Source organism: Lipotes vexillifer, unplaced genomic scaffold (genome assembly GCF_000442215.2).
Source record: "Lipotes vexillifer unplaced genomic scaffold, Lipotes_vexillifer_v1.1 scaffold427, whole genome shotgun sequence".
Lineage (NCBI taxonomy): Eukaryota > Metazoa > Chordata > Mammalia > Artiodactyla > Lipotidae > Lipotes > Lipotes vexillifer.
This window is the reverse complement of record NW_006790467.1, coordinates 345,379-369,924: the sequence shown is the minus strand read 5'-3', so window position 1 is coordinate 369,924 and position 24,546 is coordinate 345,379. Positions and strand designations below refer to the sequence as shown.

The window sequence follows — 24,546 nt, the reverse complement described above, 5'->3', positions numbered from 1 at the left end:
GCTGCAGCCCTTGTTGATTTTTTTTCTTTCCACACAACAGTTGTGCCTCATTTTCCGGGGCCTGGCTCGATTTTTTTTTTTTTTTCTCATTATCCGGTGCCTGGCTCGATTTTTTTTTTTTTTTTTTGGAGGGTTTGAAGTTTCTGGGCTTCAGTGACTGTTACAGAAGAAGAGGTGTTAGTGTTGCCTGGAGGTCTTGATTGTCTGCATTTATGAATGAAACTGACCTAAATCACCTGTTACCTCCAGTTTCCAGATTGTTTGAACTTCTGTGGCCTCACAATACAGGACCAGAGACTGAAGCAGCATAGGACCCACAGCGTCTGCAGCATGGGCTGGTTCTCTAGGATTGTCTGTCTTTTCTGGGGAGTATTACTTACAGCAAGAGCAAACTATCAAAATGGGAAGAACAATGTGCCAAGGCTGAAATTATCCTACAAAGGTAAGTTTTTCTTTTCCTTTTATTTGGCTCGCTTTCTAATGCCCCCCTGCCCCCTGCCTCTTCATTCCTTGAACTCCCTCCCAACCTAAACCATAAAACCTTTAGTTTAACCTGGGAAACCTTTGTGATCGTGTGTGTCTTTTGGAGATGATTGAAACACTTTTTTTATAAAAGCATGGCTTCTGTTGGATATATGACAATTTAAATGCAAACAAAGAACATTTAATCACATTTGCAGAGAAAAGCTGAATGCCTGGTAAATGCTGATCTATATATGTGATCATATATCCTGATAATTCTTCTGACTCTACTCCTCTTAAAATATTTTTAAAAACCACTATTGCAACAATGGTCTCTTTGTAGGTGTGAGTGCCTCACCTATAATAATTATTATGATAAATTGTATTTTCTTAGTTTTAGACAGTAAATGGTTAATTGCCATCATGAATATTCAGTTTGTTCAAATCTGACAATCAGATGCTTAACATAAGCAGTAGATCATGGTTTGCCAAGAGAATATAAACTGGAGAGAACAGACTAGTTTTTCCACAGTGTGTTATGATTGTACAAAAGACTGTGTATTTGGCTAATTGGTGCAAAGCTAAAGGCTTTGAAACGTAATGTTATTTGATTCTATAGGTACTTCAGTGAGAACTGAAGAGATACTACTTTCTAGTTGTACAGCTAGCTGTGTGAACTTCTTTTCAGAAAAAGTAAAAATTTAAGAAGAAAAAAAAAGCCTTATCACATGATCAGTCTGGTTACATCTTAATGTGTATGCTTGCTTTTTTAATGAGGATTTTAAAGAAAATATTTGTTCTATATTTGTTTAGATAGATTTTATAGATAGATGTATAATATCATGCTAATATGGATTCCAACATGATATATATAACTTTTAATGGAAGCGAATATTTATATAACTGAGATATTATTAAAATGGAGTTGAAGATTAAACTGTTTTAACTCAAGTAGTTTTACTCCCTAGGGTGTTGCTTTCTTATGATTCTCAAATTTCTACAGTTGGGGGTGGGGCAATAAGAAGCTTCAATTATATTTCGTTTTTAGCCTATGATGTGAAAGAAAATTATTGCATCTATCTGTAGAGATGTCTGTCTACTATACATTGCTCTTATGCCAGAAAAGATATTCTTTAATTTTCACATGATGGGGAACATCTCTTTCTGAGTACTCTAGTGTGAATGAGAACCACAAAATAGGAAAGACAGATGTAATTTTTCACACTTTGGATTAGAAAATTAAACACCTACTAAATGTGTTTGTTTGTATTTAATACTTAGATAAAATACATTGAATTGGAAAGTATATTTATTTTTGGTATAATTTTTTGGTTGTTAAAATGAGAATGAATTTTAAACATTAGCCAGCAGAATGGCAACTGTACTCATTATATAAGGTTTTTAAAAATAATCATATGGCATCCATTAAATATTTAATTAAATCCCAATTGTGTCTTTATATAGTAACTGTCTTTAAATTATTTTCCTAGTGTATGATATTATGGTGTCTGTGTTTTCATCAGTTTTTGTTTTCTATTTTTACTCTTTGACAGTATTTCAAATCCAGTGATTCTTAGGTTAATCGTCCACTTTCTTCAAGTTTATAATCCTCATGAGTAAGTTTTACATACGGGTTTAATTCCTGAAGATGTGAATAGCCATATGCTATAATTCTGGAGTAAGTTTGAAACATGACATGCATTGTAAAAATCTACTATATTTGGAGATACTTGTCTAAGTGCTAAATAAATTGCAAAATCAGTAGGAATTGAGAATTATACCTATTTATTTTGCAAGGATTTTATTTCCATGGTAATGGATTACTCTCCATTAATAGAAGAGGCACCAGTTCTTTCTACATATTAAAAGGTAGCATTTAATCAGAATAGCCCTTTGTTATATACAAATGCTTTAAACTTGTCTAATGAAGTGAGTTGTATATATTGACAAGATGTATATATTTGAAACTGTCTCTGAGCTCTTTTTAGCAATGGTATCCATTAGAATTATTCTGCTTTCCTTTAAACCAAAAACTGCCCTACAGCTACATAACAATTCTATTGATATACCTAGTGCTTGGCAATTTGGTAAAACAAGCTGTGAAATGAACAACAGCAAAAAGAATAATAGGGATGGCCCAAGCAATTTTTCTTCTGTCATTTTATTGGTCTGTCATTACCTTTTTGTCTCTACATCTACCCTTGTTTTTCCAAAGCAACTGCCTGGTAGCCAATTGCCAGTACTTTGTTTCTAAGCTGTAATAGAGATTTTTTTTTTTTTTTAGCTACTTCTTTTTCCTCCTTAATTAGATGTCAAACACAGTTAAAACATCCACTGCTTTGCCCTTAAAAATATTCCAGCATGATTCATGAAGAGTTAAATCCCTGCCAACCCTAATTTCCCATGGTCACTTGTTTTCAAAGATCCACCATTAACCCTCTCATTGCTCAGGTTGCCAAGACGAAGTTTCAGGCAATCACTGTGCTTACTTTCTACTTGTCATTTTGCCTGGTAGGAGATAAAAGAGATTTGATATGTTAAATGAGAAAGAAAGAGAAGTGAGAACAAGAAGGCAGCCTTTGTAGTGGATATACATACATATCTAATAAGGTACCTCTTTACTTTCTAGGAACAGGAATTAAATAGATGTTTTCAGGACCATCTGGAGAAGTGATAATATTAGAAAAATGGGGTAGGCTGGCTTTTCCTCTGAACCAATCTGATTTAGAATCCTTGCGGGGGAAGCAAATGTGAGAACTCTGTAAATCTCAGCAGTCACATACAAATTATCCTCAAGAAACATTCACTCAGAGATACTTTTCCCTTCCTTAAATTCATGTAATATAGCTAAATATTATAATGCTTCTTTTTAAAATTGATGAATAACTGTTTATTTGCCCTACGAAACTAGTCAAATTTCACTTTTCTCATGAAATACCAGATTATCATAAAATCTTCCTTTTGGAATGTGTGGTACAATGAAGACTTCAGAAAAGCGTATGGAAATCACAAGGAAATAAATTAGGTCTGGGGTTTTAAACAAATGACAAACATTCCATCACTCAGTGTAATGAGCTTTTCCAGGACATTGTGTGCTTCAGTTTTAGTAGAAATCAAAGACACATGCAAGTCTGAATGTGACGGTGATCATGTGAATCCAAAGATTAAATCAGTGCCTTTAACTTTACCTTCATAGGGAGGACTTAGTAAATAGCCCTTAAATAAATGGTAGACATTTCAGAGGCTTTCTTTTCATACTTTGTAAAGGTTTTTTTGTTTTGTTTTGTTTCCAGAGTCAAATTGTTTAATTATTGTAAGAATGAGATTATTAGTTAAATCAAAATTGTAGACATATCTTTTTGCTAGATGATAATGTTTAATTAAAAATTATGAATTAAAACTTGCAAAACCTTTTTTATTTGCCATTATTCAATATATTATGACCACTTCAAAATTTAATTTGTATGAATAATGATTTACTAATTAAACTTGTTGACTTTTCTGGGATTTTCATTAGTCTGCCAAAGCACAAGCATATATTTACATATTCATACATATATGTGTACACATATATGAATAGGTGAATATACATGAAGGACAAAATTTATGTTAATATTTTAGAGTTAATTAAAACAATCTTGGCCATCTACACAAGGTAAATTATAATAAAATACTTTACAAATAAAATTGTTATTGGTTTTAAAGATAGTCATATGTTAAATTACATATGTATATTATAGCAGACACGATCTTTTTTTTTAATATTTATTTTTTTATCTTTGGCTGCATTGGGTCTTTGCTGCTATGCGCGGGCTTCCTCTAGTTGCAGCGAGCAGGGGCTACTATTCGTTGTGGTGCGCGGGCTTCTCGTTGTGGTGGCTTCTCTTGTTGCAGAGCATGGGCTCTAGGTGCGCGGGCTTCAGTAGTTGTGGCATGCAGGCTCAGTAGTTGTGGCTCGTGGGCTCTAGAGAGCAGTCTCAGTAGTTGTGGCGCACGGGCTTAGTTGCTCCACGGCATGCGGGATCTTCCCGGACCAGGGCTCGAACCCATGTTCCCTGCATTGGCAGGCAAATTCTTAACCACTGCACCACCAGCGAAGCCCCAGGCATGATCTTTTGAGTCTCATGAAAAGTCTTCATGAATATCTCAAGTATTCAAGTAATAATATAAAATGGAATTTGTCTTATACTGGAAATCTCCTCATAGCTAAAATGGAATGTGTCTTTGAAGAGTAGGGTAATAACATATATATTTTCACAGAGCAAAGACATTCTAAATTCTTTGCAATACCTTATCTCCAGTAGTCACTGCATATATGGCATCAGATCTCTTATTTGCTGATTCTTATTTAGCATGGCCTTTTCTTCCCAAATTCTATTAACTTTAAAAATCATATTTTGGTTCTGAAGTCTTCGATTTGAGCACGCTGAAAACTAGAACTTTTTATTTATCTACTCGACAAGTATATCCAGGCAAAATAATAAAAAACAAAATAAAACGAAATGAACAATATCACATCTTGCGATCCAGTGCAGATCAGATCAAATGAGAGCTAGTGAAAGTCTCCAGTTTGAGGCTTCTCTGTTTGGAGCTGCCAACCAGATTGGCCTTTGAAATAATAACTTATCAGTGCAGAGTTTGGCAAGTAAGAAAATGACTGAGACCACAAAACCACCCCATGTAAGATAACTCACCAACTTTTGGTAATGATGTGCAGTCTTTAATAGCTTAAGGAAACCTGAATACTGAAGAGATGAATTTTCCAATTCTAACTTTTTTAGGTTGTTAATTCTCTTCATATAAATTATTTCCTAGACTCCAGTATTGTCAGCAATATGAAATGCCTAAATATTTGGGCAACTAAATAGGGGTATAGATCTGTGATAACTAATTTTTCTTTGTTTTCTTTTTTTCATTATCATACATCAATCAAACATGATTTAAAAATATGTTGTGATTTTCAGTCTATTATATTTAAATTCTATATTGAAGAATTAATGCTATTAAAGGATTTTTCAGGAATAAATTTAATTGGAATCCATCAGTATGATTGCATATGTTCCTAGCAACAAAATAAAAGTTAAAGTGTTGGTTGCAGAGCATAATGTATTTCTGTTTAGTGTGAATATATAATTGTATTTGAGATGTGAGCTTTAAGTAACTTATAAAGTTATCAAGAACTTAAAGTCAGCTGTAAGGAAGTGTGTGGTTTAACTTCTTATCCCAGTTTCTCTCATTTAAACTTCAGTGGTACACCTACGTATCACAGTTCCCAAGATCAAAATATCACACACACCTTTACATCATTTTGGAGAACTGTAAAATCTAAAGTCAGGACTATTTTAAATAGAATTTACACTTGAGTTTTTAAAATTCTTCCAGTACTGAAATAAATTTCTAATTGATCATTATCTATAACATTCATTTACAAAGTCATGATATTATAGCATAGAGAGTTACATATTAATTGATGAAGACATGGCACTTATCAAACCTTCATGAAAATAAAAACCTATGATAAAATGATCCATTAATGCGAAGCTGTAAGTAAAATCTCCCAAACTCATGACAGTATCTTAGTTCATGCGGTGAAAGCTGATTTTAAAAAGACCAGCAGTTGTAAACATAAGTTAGAACCAGTGTGAATCTTGGGATGGATTTTACCCTTCATGACTTCTAAGGTGCTGTTTAAAGGAACTACCATGATTTGCAGTTCTATGCTTCCGCTAATAGGTGGCACTAGCAATTTGAGACAGTTCTTTCATTAGTTTGGAAATGGGAAGGCTGCTAGGATAAATACACACAGAGTAGTGTGTGGAGGCCAAGCTTGGAAAAACTGGCATGAGAGTCAGGATACGTAACAAGCACAAAACAGAAGCGTTAGTTAAAATGGAATTTGCTACAGAATTTGATGTGCTCTTTGCATTTATTGGTACCTTCTGACCCTCAGAAAGTAGATTGTTGTAACCAAAATTAAATAATTTAATTAATTTAGCTTAAATGAGAATTTACATGTGCAATTGGTCTATAAAATGTAAACAGAACAATGAGCAAAGTAGTAGTAACAAACAATCGGAGTGATGGAAGGACAGTGTCCTGTGTATATGTATTAATAATACATATATAATTATTTTAAGCCTGAATCATAAAGTGCACTTAACAGGAGCAAGGCAGCCTGCCTGTGACACATTATCACCATCATTTATAATTGGAGAGTGGCTAGTTGAGAAGGTAAAATTATGTTTAGAAAATTACATTTGGTATATTTTTAAAAGAATAACTCCTTTAGATTTGTAGGTTATTTTAAATTATTATCATAATGAAACATACCAAAGAACCAATAAATTCTATCTGACACAAATAAGTCTAAATGTCTTCAGTTACTATCTCCTTCTATTGCCAAAACATAAACATCAGTATAAATAGAGAATTTGCACACTATTTCCAGACAGTAACAAAGCTGGACTCTGTCAAACCCAGGATAAGAGGATATACAATTTATACTTGAATTAGGGAATAAAGAGAAGTAAAAATAAAATTCTGTTGAATAAATATGAAGAATGAATTGGTCTTAGTGTTTTCTACAAGCTTAGAGTAAAACTGAAAGGGACCACGAATTTAGGGAGTCTTCTCATCTCTTGAATGAGTCATTAAAACTACATTTCCAGGTTTCCTTTGCTTGAAGAGATGTGCCGTGGGAAACAATGTTGACCAAAACTTTACAGTAACTTAATTTGTTACTGCAATCATAAACATGTCTTTGGATAAAATATAACATCACTCACTTGAGTCTTCATCAGCAAACTAAATGAAGTTTAGTTCTATTGAATATGTCCAATGAGTTCTTTAGTCCAGAAAACTACTTATGTGGATCATCTTTGTTGTGTCGGATTGTGAGGTTCTAAGGCCAGATTGTATGGTTTTTCATTGGTGTAATCTCAAAGGCTAGCACAGTGACTCATTGAATGAACTTGTGCTTCCTTGGATACACCTTGTTTTTAACCGCAAAGTATACCTGTTTATAAGAAATTAATGCAAATCTGTAATAAATCAATTCATTATAAGTGAATAGTATATTATAATGTGGTAGAGAAAGTAAAGTCAGTTCTAAATGCTAAGGTAGGAGGATATCAGTGGAGGCATTTAGATGCACACAAAGGGCAGTGGTATCTCCACAAATAGAGTCTCCTCTGAGCCAGGCCTATTCCAGCACTGAATCACAAAGTGTCTGGGTCACCTTTGTTTGCCTGCAAGTAGGAGATGGAAAATATATAACAATAAATGCATCTTAGAAGCCTCTAGGAGAGAAATTATTTCATTCCTTTCAACAAATACCCTGAGTTTCCTTATTATTTTATCTCAGTGCACACAACAAGAAAAGAAAGTGAGTGAGACGATTCTAAAATCAAATAGTGGCTAAAGACATACTGTCTCCTTATCACTCTTACTGTATCTGGATTTTTGTGTAGAACAAACCAGTCCTACCAAACAGAGTTGAAAATGCAATCGTTTAAAAGTTTAAATTGACTAGATTTCCTTGTCCACACTTTTGGGAGAATCCTGGCTTTGCTCTCTGACAACTTGCTAAGATTAGTGTTGCAGAGCCTTCCTTGCTTCTTCTTACCCTTGATTCCACTTATCAAGAGCAGCAGTTACTCATTGCTCCTTGCTTTTCATCTCCAAGTAAGCCTCTGTCTTACTTTGGCTCTGTGCTCTATGGCCTGGGACCGCCACCTACTTCCATCCTCAGCCGTTGCTCCCAAACCCCACCCACCCAGGAGAGTAGATGTGATAAGAAAGAGCCACAGGAATCTATGTTGAAGTGTGATGTGCAAAATATATGTTGAGTTTGTTGTTTAAGATCCCAATCTTGTATAATCGAGAGGGTGAGAGAGAACAGTAGGCTACTTTCCTTAGTTCACTTATAGGTCTATAATTGATGTCTAGAATATAAATTAATGTACAGTGCTTGACTTTACAGTCATATAAAATATATATGTTAGTCTTGTGACAAGGTAGTAGTATCAATAGGAAAGGAAATAATACAACTACCCAGAGTGCTCTTACATACAAATCATAGTTATTCATGGTGTTTAAAAATGATTAAGTCCTAATCCAAACCCTTCCAGAATATACTTGGGGAAAGCCAAAACAAAGTTCTTTATGCCTGAGGTCAAATCAAAACTATACAAGCACTTGTGAGTCTTTATAATATGTGCAGAAATTTTAATTGTTACCTTCAAATTTGAAATTTCAAGAGAATAGACTCTGCTCTGTTGTAATCATCCTTTAAGAATTAGTTTAAATGAACCTAGGTTTTCATTAGCTATGCAAACTTCAATTATTTACAAAAATAAGTTACGATAAATAATAAGCATTTCTTACTTGTATTTTATATGTAAGACAAACACATAAAACCATGTAAGGCAAGTGGCAGATTTCTTCATAAATAAGTAGATTCTTGGATTAATAAAGTGAATATATAATGGGACTTCTGAAGAAGGTGGTATCACATCTACCTAAAGACTTCAGGGAATTTTGTAAAATAAGGCACAAGGAAGGTGGGCCTTGAAAGACAAGAAGTATGTGAGAAGGCAGAAGTAGAAAAAAGTGACTATCAAAAAATATTTGGGGGGTATTTTTTTACAAAAGCAATATATTTTATAAAGTATGTAATAATACTATTATATATATATATTCTTATGCATTCAAATGTGATATGGAAACAAGTGTGTCCTTTAACAAGGGGAACTTAAAGTTGCAGTATGTCAGGCTAGAAATGTCATCTAGTTAACAGGTGTTTATCTATGTTTGACTGAAAAAGAGAGCGAGACGGACAAGTGGCACATCCTTGAAAGACTTTTCCAGAGTGGTCACAGTGGTCATTTGGGCTTATTCCATCTCTCCTTTGAGATTTATCTGTAAAGTATATGAGACAAGCTTCTTTCTAACCAATGGAGAAAAGAGGAAAGTTGAGTGTTGTTATCCAGTATAGAAAACACTGTGACTATTGTTCCTTGAAATTATAAAATATACTGGTTTAGAATGCAGGTTTCTTCTTGTTCTCCTAGTTAATTCCTATTTTTTCTGCTTTACTCTATTATTTCTGTAACCAATCCACCGACAATTTTTTAAATTAATTAATTAATTTTTTTTTTTACATCTTTATTAGAGTATAATTGCTTTACAATGGTGTGTTAGTTTCTGCTTTATAACAAAGTGAATCAGTTATACATACACATATGTCCCCATATCTCTTCCCTCTTGCATCTCCCTCCCTCCCGCCCTCCCTATCCCAGCCCGCTAGGTGGTCACAAAGCACCGAGCTGATCTCCCTGTGCTATGCGGCTGCTTTTACATCTTTATTGGAGTATAATTGCTTTACAATGGTGTGTTAGTTTCTGCTTTATAACAAAGTGAATCAGTTATACATACACATATGTCCCCATATCTCTTCCCTCTTGCATCTCCCTCCCTCCCGCCCTCCCTATCCCAGCCCGCTAGGTGGTCACAAAGCACCGAGCTGATCTCCCTGTGCTATGCGGCTGCTTCCCACTAGCTATCTATTTTATGTTTGGTATTGTATATATGTCCATGCCACTCCCTCACTTTGTCACATCTTACCCTTCCCCCTCCCCATATCCTCAAGTCCATTCTCTAGTAGGTCTGTGTCTTTATTCCTGTCTTACCCCTAGGTTCTTCATGACATTTTTTTTCTTAAATTCCATATATATGTGTTAGTATACGGTATTTGTCTTTCTCACCAACAATTTTGAAAAGAGCAACTGCTATTTTCTAAATCATATTTGTTTTTAATATGAAGACACCCATATCATCTATATGATGATCATCAAGTATTAAGATGTCCCTTTAACTGTGTATTCCTGTTATGTGCCGAGTCTTTAAATGCAAAGTCATATATTACATATATTTTAATTTGCTTAGCACTTTGTTATCATTCAGGATGTTCCTCTGGCTCACTTAAGAAGGAAACTTAGTTTCAGAACAAACAGGCCAGTAAAATCTTGGAACATTTCATAACATATTAGACAAAGTTGTAGGTTCCCGGTATTTTGCAACACAAACTGCAAAAAGTTACTTCTGGAATTTTGGTCATAATAGAATAATCCCTTGTACTTGCAGAATTATATATAGATGAAGAGCTACACAAGTCAATGTGTTTATACATAGTTCATATGTGTGTGTATCCATAACAAATACAAGAAAAGTTACATTCAGCTCATTATTTTTCTAAATCACCTTATGTTTGAGAATTATGGAAAATGGAATGCCAATCACTAGAACACAGACTGAGGCAAAAGGTCATGGGAGACTGTCTCTCCCTTTGCTCGATGGCAGGTCTTGAGTGGTTCAGGACTGGCCAGAGCATCTTCTACTGTGCAGTGCTGCTGTCTAGCCAAGTTCTCTGCTCTCTCTTAGGCACTAGCACTCTGGGAAGTTACCAAATTGCCTCTTTCAGTAGCCCTTCCATTAAGAATTCTCAGCATCTTGGCTCCAGGTCATGTAGTGTCTTTCCTCTAAAGGCACGCAGGTCCTCTCAGGTCCTTCCACCTCCAGAATGTAGTGTGTGAGCAGGTCCCGCTAGTACAATAGCCTTTCATCTTTCCAGACTTGAAATAAATGATCTTTTTAACTGATCCTGGCCACCCTTCTCTACCCCTTTTCTCTGGAAGTACAAAGTTTTCAACCCATACCTTCTTATCCTATCCAAATAGATCTCCTCTAAGTCTATCATTTGGAAAACAAAATCTGTTCATTTTCCCCTGGGGGTATAGAAAAAGTTTCTAGGCCTCAAAAATTAAAAGCCTTTCTGCCTCTCTTGGGAAGAGGCTAGGAAGCTTTCATTTTTAGCAGATTAATCTACAGAAATTAAATGGCAATTTCTTAATTAGGTAACTTTGCCACTTTAACTTTTCTCTAAGGGCTCCCTTCTACACACATACACCTAAAGCTAGACATCTTGCCTAGAACAGAGGGTGTGGTGCTCATGTATTTTAGTCTAAATGTCTCAACTTTACATCTATAAAATATGCTGACTAAAGGACAAACAAATTAGTCTCCTTGACCCTTGAGATGTAGAAGTGTCCCACAACTGATGAGTGGGAAGGAAAAAGCACAGCAGAAAGCTGACAACTGGAGAGAATGAGCCAGGGTTACCCAGGGAACTCTTCCAAGTCTGCCCATGCCCCTGCTTGGGAAAATTACTTTCCCAGATGCTACAAGTTCTGGGAAGCAGTTGCTGAGTAAGCTGGGGGCTTTTGCATGTACCCCTTCTACATAGCAAAGGCCACAGAAAATCTACACTTGGATCTGTCACAGGGAACCCCAACTCAACTTGTTTGTTCAAAACTATACTCACAGTCCTCTCTACAAACTTGTTTACCCTCTTCGTTCCCTGTTTCAGGGGTTGTTGTCATTTTGTCCTAGTTGTTCAGACCACTAGCATCTTTGCCTTCCCCTTGCTGACTCTCCCCATATCTAACCAGTCTCAGTGTTCTATGGATTCTCCCTCTTGAGTTCATCCCTCAAATCTTTCCTCTTCTGTCCTCCAGGTTAAGTCAGGCTCTTATCATTACTTGCCCTGTTATGACAGCAGTCGCCTATAATTGTCTCTTCTTTCTGTCGTTACTGGCTACAACTCTTTCTGAAATTCAAATCTAATTATGCCTCTCCTTTTTAAAAAGTTCCTACTGATTAAAGCCAAACTCCTTAGTTTTACCTAGAAGGATGATTAACCTAAAGTAGTCTAGGGCACAGAGGAGCTATTTGGAGGACCTGCCATGGTTCAGCTATGAGGAAATGAATGCCGGAATAAGGATCATGATAACTGAAATGAGAAAGAAATGCTGGAAATGAGACACATTGAACGTATAGAAAAATTGGATTTGGGGAATGATTGTGTGTAGGGAGGATCTGGGGAATTCAAGAACAATAAGTTTTAAGTTTTCTGCAACTAGGAGTATTATACAACAATTGATAGTATCTGGAAAGTGAAACTCTCTTCACCTTACAGCCCAACCATGTCCCAATACAGTACTCCCTCACGTCACACCTGTGACCTTGCTGCTGCCTGCCCTCCCACCCTCTCAATTGTGTACTGACACTGTCCTCTCAAACAGACATCGACTTGAGTATCACCTTTGGCCAGGCTTTTGAAGAGAAAGAGAAACAGAGGTAGGAAACATAATATGGCACCTGTCCTGAAGAAACTTAGCATTCGGAAGGGAAGAAAACACAGATAGTCAACTTTGTAAGATCACACCTGCTCTTTATCTATCTTATATTCTCAGTCAAGTACAGAGTCTTGTGCATGACAAAGCCTTACTAAATACTCCTTGAATGAAGTGATTGAAGGAATAAGTGAGGAGGTGGCTGGTAATCATTCCAGGTGAGAGGGCTAAGGAGCAGAGGTGAGACCATACAAACAATGGATTTGAGAACAAAACATAGCCCAGTTTAAAGGTTTGTAAAATCAAGTAGTGGGGCTTCCCTGGTGGTGCAGTGGTTGAGAATCTGCCTGCTAATGCAGGGGACACGGGTTCGAGCCCTGGTCTGGGAGGATCCCACGTGGCGCGGAGCAACTGGGCCCGTGAGCCACAACTACTGAGCCTGCGCGTCTGGAGCCTGTTCTCCGCAACAAGAGAGGCCGCGATAGTGAGAGGCCCGCGCACCACAATGAAGAGTGGCCCCCCGCTTGCCACAACTAGAGAAGGCCCTCGCACAGGAACGAAGATGCAACACAGCAAAAATAAATACATTAATTAAAATCAAGTAGTGAAATATATGATTGGAAGAAAAATAACTTAAGGCTACAGAAGCAGTTCAAATACTGATAAATGGGAGGGAACTCTGAAACAGAGTTTATAGGATTTAAACTTTAGATTAGAGTAATAGATGATGACATTTTTTAAAGTTTATAAGTGAGTGGCATGTGCAAAGCAGCACTTTAGGCATCCCGAATCCTGGGAGTAGGGCTTTAGTTCTGAATTACTGACTCATCATCTGTGATGCAGAAGCAAGATTCTGTAACAAGAATTATAACTCAGGTTAGGCTTCACGTAATGACTTTGTTATCCTGGGGTACAGAGACTTCATGTGGGCATGTAGCTCACCTTATCTACATAGAGCATATATTTTCACATGTCCAGAAGAATGCAAGTTATACTTAAGAAAAACTGCAGATACTTATGATTTTATGTAAAATTATAAATTCCAACAGTTGAGTGTCATTTAGGATATAGCTCTACCTAAAAGTATTCTACATTATGTACTAATTCCTTCAAATATTAAGTTTATGGCAGACTATACATGTAAAACTTCTGATGAGGAATGATACATGCATTTTACTCTGTCACAAAGTCACTATTTAGGCAAAGCAAGATATCAAAGGTGACTTTCTTTTTTCCCCATCACCATATTATATGAGTTCATCATTCTTTCTTTTTTCTTTTTTTTGCGGTACGCGGGCCTCTCACTGTTGTGGCCTCTCCCGTTGCGGAGCACAGGCTCCGGACACGCAGGCTCAGCGGCCATGGCTCACGGGCCCAGCCGCTCTGCGGCATGTGGGATCTTCCCGGACCGGGGCATGAACGCACGTCCCCTGCATCGGCAGGCGGACTCTCAACCACTGTGCCACCAGGGAAGCCCCACTACTTGATTTTACAAACCTTTAAACTGGGCTATGTTTTGTTCTCAAAGCCCCCTGGCATCATTCTTTTGATGAATTTTTTTTTTTTTCTCCTGGGCTGGAAAGCAAAGATTCACTCCTTTGCATTTGATTCTAACTAGATAACATTAGAAGCTGTACTCAGAGCAGCTACTCCTGAGACTCAGATTCCCTGTTGGACTCTCACATGCTGACCTGGAGCCATGGAGTTTTCTTACTTTCATTGCATGTTTTTCATGTTCAATAGGGTCTCAGCCTTCTTTTGCTTCCCAAGGTGCTTATTCAGAACAGAATTAAGGTTCCCTCTGCTCACTCTAACAGAGCAGACGTCCGTTCTCTATCATTCAACCCCCTAATCCAGACAGATTCTTGAGAAAGATTTCTAGCATAACAACAAAATGAGACCCAGTGACTCAAACAAATAGTTTCTTTCTGGCATGCATGAAATCACTTAGCAAGGCACAGTGTCCGTTGTGCCTACTGTTTCATCAGAAACAAGATTACTACTTATCTGATTGGCTTTGCTCTTTAGCTGTCAAATTGGAAAAAAACTGTCTACTCTATGACAGTACTTCTGTTCCCATCTATATAAACATCTGCACATTAATTCTGAAAGAATCTGTTTAGTCTATGCTAAGCAGATGCCATATAAGGGAGTGAAATGAGCAATGTTATAGCAATTGGTTTCTTTAGTACAGTTCTCAGTCCAGAATATTGAACTGTACCACAAGCAACATACACTGAGGGTCATAGTCTCCTGAACAGATTCTCCATTGTACATATTACACCATCTTTTTCACACAAATTAGTTTTCTTTATAGAGTTAATAGCAGATTTACTGCCTTTTCACATTTACTAAAGAATAAAATTTCACATTCTTGGAGTATACAAAATGATAGCACATATTCAATTAAAATTACATATATTTGATCATATGTGTTGTCATTATTTAGTATTACTGAATAGTAAGTCATGCTGTGTTTACAGAGTTCAGGTACCTATTTGCTGGCCTTTTGAAAATTAGTGGCCTTTTTGAATTTAGCTGCTGGAACAAAAATTTCACCAATACAAGAGGAATCTAAGCATAGCAAAGAAAGCAGTGAATTGACTCTGGCATTTTCTAGGTGTTAGGACTCTGGCATGTATTTTAGCCTCAGGTTGCTCTTCTGTAACATGCGGAGAATAGCTACTTTACAGTAGCTCTTATTGGGATATTGACAATACATGTGTAAGGTGTTCAGTCAGTGCTTGGTACATGGAAGAGATTCATTAACTATTAATTCCTTGTGGCAGATAAATAATTGCATAGGTTCTAGCTTACAGTGTTTTGCTCATTCAGAGTGGGTATGCATGCATGCATTCTCTAGCTATTATGCTTATTTTGTGAACCAAATTAATAAATGCTAATAATACAAAGAAAATCACAGTTATTATATTTGTAATGTGCTTCTTTCAGAGACACGTAGCATAATAGCGCGAATCTTTGAAAACGTGAAGTTTGTCGATGTCAGCTGGTCAGTGAATACAGGAGAACCCTTTGTGAAAAGCTGGTGTTGCAAGTAAACAGTTGTAAAAAAATTTAATAAGCTGAGTCTAACATTCAGCCTTTCAGTCCTACATAAGTGCCCTTAAATGTCTTGGTGTTGACTTGTTGCTTGTCACAGTTTTAAGTGTGGACTATGGATGAGGGTATACATGATACTGACCATGGGGGTCTTCCCTGGTGTCGCAGTGGTTAAGAATCTGCCTGTGGGCTTCCCTGGTGGTGCAGTGGTTGAGAGTCCGCCTGCCGATGCAGGGGACACGGGTTTGCAAGAATCTGCCTGCCAATGCAGGGGACACCGGTTGGATCCCTGGTCTGGGAAGATCCCACATGCCATGGAGCAACTAAACCCGTGCGCCACAGCTACTGAGCCTGTGCTCTAGAGCCCACGAGCCACAACTACTGAAGCCCGCATGCTCTAGGGCCCATGCTGCGCAACAAGGGAAGCCACCGCAATGAGAAGCCCACGCACCTCGACGAAGAGTAGCCCCCGCTCGCCACAACTAGAGAAAGCCCGTGTGCAGCAACGAAGACCCAACACAGCCAATAAATTAATAAATAAATAAATTAATTTTAAAAAACCACTAATTATGGGGATGAAAGCAGATGTAATTTTTAGGTCTTCTGGCTCTCAATGCTTAGTGAGCAAAGGAGCACCTGTTTCTTAAGAAAAGATTTGCCTGCATCTCGCAGATTATAAGTTCCAGCTTGTGTTTTCAACATGAACCAAGGTCATCCATTTAATATTCAGTAAAAATAACCAGGAAATGACTAGTTTTATTAGCTCCTGTACTTATAGCATATCCTGTCAAATGGCATAATGGTTGCCTTGAATATTATTTTGTTATGACTTGGTCCATGAAGACACAACATCCTTCATGACAACTTACAAAGTATTGAATCCACAGAGGAATTAACACAATATTCCCATTTAATATGTCCCCGAGTCTGAATGAAACATTGTAGATATGAAGTCTGAGTCTTTCAGACCAATTCTATGAACCTCCAGTGATGGCGAATAACCCACTTGCAGGAAAAAGGATATGCAGTCATTCGAGAAAATAAACTTGCAGTCTGAAGCTAGTAAATAGAATGAAGAAAATGTTGGGAGCCACTTAAAGGGGCTTTTGTCTAACAGAAGACACTGGGAAGCCAGACTGGGAAATCTAGACGTTGTCAGAAGGGGAGGTGACACTAACCACAGTTGACTTTTAAAGGACTTTTCTGGAAGGCAGAATTCCTTTGGCAAACACTTTATGCACCAGCATGAATAAGTTTCTGAGGTACTCTAGACAAAGATGAATTTTATTTCTTTGTGGCTTTAGCAATATTACAATGCTCATAAACTCTTTTACCTTATGCCAGACATGTGGAAGCAATCAGTATATGTAAATGATATGTGAAGGTGAAGCATAGTTTTAGCTTAAAAACTTAGACTGTCTGCGATTATAAATTATAACCACATCACAAAGAGCTACTCGCCTTTTAATAGTAACTTAAATGTGAAAATAATCAGCGATGAATTCTTAAAAGTGCTAGTGTTTTCTTAGTAAAGTACAATAAATGTAAAATATAGTGCTACTTTGTGCTGTTACATTATTTTTAGGACACAACATTTAAAGGCAAATATTTTTTACCTTAAGTAATTATTAAAATGTAAATAGCTGTAGTTAGACATAATTACATCTGTCTGTCTCTGAAAAACTACTTTTTTGTCAAGGGTTGCATTTTAGATTAACTCCAGTTGCCCTGTATTAGTATTAATGCCCCCCTTTTTCTGTTAACATTATATCAATTTGGTTTTTGCCTATAATATACTTTTTATATTTATATATATGTGTGTATATATGTATTCCTATGCTTTGTAACATTTCGTAAATTTTGAACATATAAACATGAATCAAATCTCCCGGCAAAGGAAACAGATATAATAAAAATAAATGTTTCCCTTTCTTTAAATTCAAAACAGTGAAACTCTTAGTCTCAATATGATGGTGCTGTGCCTCTTTTAAAATATTTTTACCATCTGCTCTATATAAAGCTGGATATTAAAATAACACGAATTCAAAGTAGTGTTAGACACACACACAGCTAGTAGAGGGAAAGAAAGTAAAATAAAATAAATCAAAGATGAATATTTAAACATTAATTTATCATCTTTTCAATGAAAAAAAGATCATATTTTGTTAGACTGAAATCAGGTCTGTTATATCCCCAATTTACTCATAGTAAAACAAACAAAACTCATTCTAACATATGTACTCGAGAGAACCAAGAAACAATCATTATACTAAATATTTAAATAAAATTCACCAATATAGAATGGCTCTACATGCCATACTTCATTCGGCAGGCATGTTCTGGAGCAGGGTCTCTGACAAACGGGACAGAGATAAAAGACACAGTCCCCATGCAGAAGAATCCTACCCTCCTATATCAACCCAGATTAATTAGGGTTTAGTATATCATTGGGCTAATTTTTTAAAATATGGAAGTTTTACAAAATAGAATTAATTCCTCAGTCTACTAGACAAATGCCAGTTGCCATTTGGAGTTTATTTCCTAGAGCAATAGTAGAGGAATGTGAGGAGAGGGAGAATGACCAGGAATGGAGAAACATTGACTCAGCTGCTGGATGTGAACAGTCCTAAAAGAAAGACAAATTCTTCAACTCAGATGCATGTGCCCATGTGTTGTTATTGTTATTGCAGTTTGGTCTAGGGTTTTACTGTAACTCTGATTACTCAGTACATATTTCCATGCTATTATGCTCTTGCTTCTTTAAATAGTATTCTCTTTCTCATCCAGAAAATGTTCTTTTAAAACAAACTCATTTCAAATGGACAAAAATTTACTCAGTATAACTATGCACCAATCACTATAATGATTACTATGAAAAGAAAGTCATATAGGGTTAATCCCTTTTCTCAAGAACCTCACAACATAGTGCTCGAGAAAGTATACCACCCAACAGTAAGGCAAATTGGTCCATCAGTTAGATATAAAACAAATGCTATGAAATTTAGAGGTGACAGTGGCTTGTTAATTATGCTGCAGTATGCTATTGAGCATAGAGAAAATATGTTTTACAGGGAGTGAAAATTAAGCTAGACATATAAGGATGAAGAAAATTTTCCAACGAAGAATGGGGAAGCCCTTTCTGGTAGAGGCACAATCTGGAAACATGAGGCATTAATATGTATAGCTTATCTAAGGAGCCACAACATTAATTGAAAATTAATTTAATCTTTATGGAAAGGGGTAGCAGATAGTGAGGCAATGGGAGCCAGTTCTGAAAATCTGAGTACTTCAGTGATCAGTGATTCTTTATAATCTTTGATCATCCCTCATACTAATATGGTATGCAATGAAGTACACTATACATTGTGGAATATGTACAAAGATAACATGAATTCTGCCCCAAGGGGAAGAGTTTGTTAAAACACCCATTGTGACACAAATGTGCAAAGAGTAATGTATCCTAACAAAGGACTGTGAGAATTTGGAAAATTAAGATATCACAGAGGCCATGGATCAGGAAAGTCCTCTTGTGAGAAGAATTTGAGGTGGGCCTCAAAGAGCCTTTTGGCAGATGTGGAGGAGAGAGGAAGAATAGAAAACATTCTAGGCGATGGAAGTAAATAAACAATAAACAGAAGAGAAAGTGTTAAGGGTAGTTCATGAAGTGTTTAGTATATTAGTTTGCTTAACCATATTTTAAAAAATCACATGAGGTACGTTCAGGTACTAATTGAATAATTATGGGCAGTTAGCTTGATTTCTCTGAGCACACGATGCATGACACAAAAGAGGTATTCAGTACCTATTCAGTCTTTTATCCTTCAGTTTCCAATGGAAATGTTTAAATATTCCATAAAATATGTCATCATCATCATTTTTAATTCATATGTTTAAGTACATTTTAGGCGCATGGTACCAAGTCCAGAACAATAATCTACTTAGAATCAGTAGAACATAGTAGTTAAGAACATGGTGTTAGTAATCAGGAATTTGGGGTTCAAATCTGACACTTGACGATGTGACCTTGGACAATATGCCCCACTAAGACTCAGTGTTTGTTTAAAAGATGGGGATAATAAAAGATCTACCCTTTTGGATGCTTCTGTACATTACATGAAGTTTAGCTGGTACCCTTTTAAAATGTATCATGGATGATACACATGGAGTACTAGCAAAGCAATTGGCATGGTGAGTGCCCAGTAATATTGCATTTTGATAGAAAATACAGGAATGGCTCACAAAATGAGGTATCAGGTCAAGTGATAAAAGTGTAGAAAAGATAATACGTGTAATGGAGAAGCAGAGGAGGCATTCTTTACGAAGGATTGAGATGAGAGCTGAGAAGTCAAAGATGGGTACAAGTAAGATAAGTTGAGAGTTGAGATAGTGCTGTGAGCAATTAGGTAAAAACGTAAGCTGTGTTTGGAGGGGAAAGACAATTTGTTTGCCTGCCTTTTCCCTCTATTGTATTAAACATTGGTTTAAATAAATCATTTCAGTAAATATGGCTACCCTTGTTGATGTAGGTGCTAATTATTGTGACTGATTTTCTATTTTCTCTCTGTCTTCTGAAAAGATTGATAAGCAACGACTACGTCAAGATGTATGAAATAGAAGAGAATTGAAAGAGCAAGATGACTAGATATCTCAGCAGTTATAGCTAACAATAGAGTTGTCTGACGTAATGCTCTATCCAGAAGTTTATCAAGACAGTTAAAAGGCTACAAGTCAATAAAATCAGACAAGTGGAATCAGGGGGAGGAAATAGATGCTGTGAGGTGGGATTGGGGAAGAGGGAACTACTTAAAATTATATTGGTTAATGCTTTACTTTTTCTTATATCTCTCATTCATTTGAGACAGGAAACAACTCTACCTTTCAAAATTACTTAAAGTTTTGTAAAGAATATTGAATTGTTTAACCATGATCACTAAATGGAGTCTTTTCTAAGTGATTTATAAAAAGTGAACATAATAAGTATCGTATACAGAACAAAACTTATAAAAATTGTTGTTACTAAACAATAGCTTGTTTCCATAATCTCATTATATTTCCCTTGTTATTGAACTTGTGCCTAACAATCTGTGATTCTTTTTAGTTCAGGAAAAGAACAGAGAGTTCTACCTTATGTGACAATAATGGGCAGGTGCTATAGCTAAATAACTGGGATGATATTATGTCATAATCATTTAAAAGAATAAAATGCATGACCTATCAAGGGGAACTAAAGACCGGTAACCTATGAGTAGATTATTTTTTATAATGTGCCTTCTGATAGGTTATGGATCAAAATATCCTTTATGAAGCATAACAGCTATACACAGTAAAGGCTGTGTGTTGTATGCCCGTTAGTTCTGATACCACAATTCTAAAGCCATGCCATTGGATTATAGCTCTATTAACTATTTTCTCTTAACTCATACAGAAGAATGAGCTTTATTTGAATGCACATGTTTCATCATTTTCTTTTAACTTTTTGAAGTAGCATTTTCTTAACTTTTTCCCTGTGTATTCCTAATAATAGAGGACAGTTCCAAAAATATTTTCAAGAACTCAATAGCACTACTGTAGTTGTCCAATATTATGGCCCAAGGCTAGACATTATTATGCAACAATGAATAAGGCTTAGATGGTGCTGTTGTTTCCAATTTCCAGAGTCAGTTATCTTCACTACTGGAATTGAATGTTGCACACTCTAAACTTAACGCATGCTACTAGGAAAGATGACTCCAGACTAAATTATTTGAATTATTTGCCAAAGTAAATCAAAGTCGTTGATTTTGTTTCACAAACGTTGTCAGGGAGGCTAGGAAATGCGAGTGAATAGGAAATACTAGTATTGTTCTTTGTCAGGTTGGAAACTTCTTTTAAATGCTTAAAGAAATAAGCATTCTTAACCACTACTCTTCAGTCTTAGATTAAGCATAGGAAGACCAGCTGTTTGCTTGGTCTACAAATATTGATTTTTCTACCGTTATCTTTGGAGAAAAAGAGTTCATCTTAAGCCACTGTCCCAAACTCTTATGGGTAGTAATCTGGCACCTTAGTGGTTTGCCATGCCATCTTTCATAAATAAATAAGCTCATACATCTTAGAAGATAATAGATGATTTATTTTTCTTTTTGTTAGGTATACATAAACTCATGGTATGTTTTCCATTAAACACAGGAAGAGAGAACCATTTGTGGTAGAAATTCCAATAGAAAACATATTTACACCCCTCTGATCTTTATTCCAGTCTGGATAATAATTTTTTGATTTGTCTGCTCCTTTTTTCAAAGTTCTTAGTATTCATACTAATTGGGGCCTTTATTTAAATGGCTTTCAGCAATTTGCAACACACCGCACAATAACCTCTTAATGTGCATTTAGTACCAAGATTTGTATCTACTGAAATATAAGAACTGCATCCTAAATAATTTATAAATTCAACGAAATAAGATATTGCATGTATTAAAAAGGGAGCAACTAAATAGAAAGAATCGTTCTTAGAAAAAAATATTGAGTTTTAATTCATTATTGCATATTTAGGCTGTCACAGATTTACCATTTCCATGCCAAATAAAGTGATAAGAGTGCTGTGAAAATTTAATGCTTGTTAATGTTGGAGAATCACTGTGACCATAAATAAAAACTGCTATAAAACTTCAGAGCATTCTTTTGTGGGGCAGGCAAGGTTCACGTAGAGTCTGCTCCGATGCCTATTTCCAGACATTTAGGATTCACATATCCAGCTTTTAATAGTATGTACATCTACTTGATGGAATGTTTATCAGACTGTTTTATTCAAAATGATGGATATAATAATATAGAGAAAAAGTAAAAAGACTGATGTAAGTTTCTAATCAAAACATTTGTTAGCTATCATTTAGATAACCAAAACCATTTATCTGTTGGTTTCACGCTCTGCCCTTAAGTCATCCAGATGACTCTGAAAGAAAGGAGTGGAATTTGCTCTCAAGAAAATTCTAACTTTCAACCCTAGCAGCAGGGTCCCAACTAACACAGAATGCTGATTACTAAACTTGCACATGTACCTCCAAGTGGTGAACCCTCATGCTTCTAAAGCAAAGGGGAGCTGATACATGGGATACTCAAGTGGCATAAGTAATACAGTGAGGTGCTGGTTTGAGATCAACCCTCCTATTCCTTTTTATTGAGGTTGATTGGCATTCCCCAACATTGTTGTATCCTGATGTTTGAAATAACGTTAGCTCTAAGGCAATTGTTTTTAAAGTTACTTAAAATAAATAACTCTTTATATTAGAAGTAAATAATGGTGATGATAAAATTAATACTAACAATCACTACTTAATGAATATTTATTATTAGCTAGAAACGGTACTAAGATTTTTGGGTAAACCATGTCATGTAATCATTACAGCCATTCTAATCAGTGGACATTTTCCATCCTTTTATGGATAAGGAAACCAAGGCCCAAAGTACAGCAAGTAGTAGGGAAAACAAAATTTTCATGTCTGTCTGATACCAAAGCCTTTACATTTTTTTTTAAATTTTGGTAAGGACACCTAACGTGAAATTTACCCTCTTAATAAGTTTTAAGCATATAATATATTATTGTTGATTACAGGTATAATGTTGTATAGCAGCTCTCTGGAGCTTATTTATTTTGCTTAACGGAAACTTTATGCCAGTTGATTTGTAACCTCCCATTTCCCCCTCCCCTAACCTCTGGTAACCACCCATTCCACTCCTTGATTCTATGAATTCGACTATTTTAGATACCTCATATAAATGGAATGATTATTTTTAATCATTGACTCTCCATTGAAGAAGATCTGATTCCAGGTGATTGAAAAAAAGAACAATACTCAAAGGCTACAACCGTGCAATTTTAAATGATCGTTATGATCCAAAAAGTGACTTAAAAATAACAATGGCAAAATCACAGAGTCCTAAAATTTTTTTTTTTTTTAACAGTTTTATGGGTTTTGACAAATGCACATATCCCTCATTGTAGTATCATACAGAATGGTTTCTTTGTCCTAAATTCTCTGCTCTGACTGTTCATCTTTCCCTCCTCCCTAACCCCTGGCAATCACTGATCTTTTTACTGTCTCCATAATTTTGCTTTTCTGGAATATCACATAGTTGGAATCATACAGTTTGCAGCCTTTTCAGATTGGCTTCTTTCACTTAGTAATATTTATTTAAGGTCTTTTCATGGCTTGATAATTCATTCATTTATTTATTTATTTGCAACATCTTTATTGGAGTAAAACTGCTCTACAATGGTGCGTTAGCTTCTGCTTTATAACAAAGTGAATTGAATACTATGGATATACCACAGTTTATTTATCCATTCACCCACTGAAGGACATCTTGGTTGCTTCCAAGTTTCATCAACTGTGAATAAAGCAGCTATAACCATCTGAGTGCAGGTCTTTGTGTGGACTTACATTTTTGAAGTCTTTTGGGTAAATACCAAGTAGTGAAATTGCTGGATCATATTAAAATTCTTGATATAAATTATTGCTGTTGGGCTTGAGGGGCGAAACATTTCAGAGACTACTACATTTCCAAGAAGTTAACCAGAGATTGTTCATCTTTTTCTAACTTAAAACACACCCTAATACCTAAAATCTTTGGAAAAAACTGAAATCTTTTTTTCTAAGCATATGGGCTACTTATAAAAATGAACACTTAGTCCCATAAGAAGACTTACTCCCATCATCAGATACATTCATTCTGTATCTTTATTTCGAAAATGATTTCCATAAAATCTTTCATGTTTTGGAAGTGAATCATAATGCATAGTTTTCCCATAATGTGTAGCTAATCATGTACCATTATGTAATTAAGTTTACTGTAA

General features: G+C 35.9%; 1 protein-coding gene across 1 annotated transcript in view; it reads left to right on the top strand.

Annotated features, from left to right (window-relative positions):
* The first annotated feature begins 329 nt into the window (after positions 1–329).
* Positions 330–24,546, top strand: part of SEMA3A (semaphorin 3A) — a 231,644-nt gene continuing 207,427 nt past the window's right edge. The window contains exon 1 of the mRNA XM_007463740.1: positions 330–442. Within this exon, the coding sequence (XP_007463802.1) occupies positions 331–442 (112 nt within the window). The 5' untranslated portion in view covers position 330. The remainder of the gene's footprint in view (positions 443–24,546) is intronic.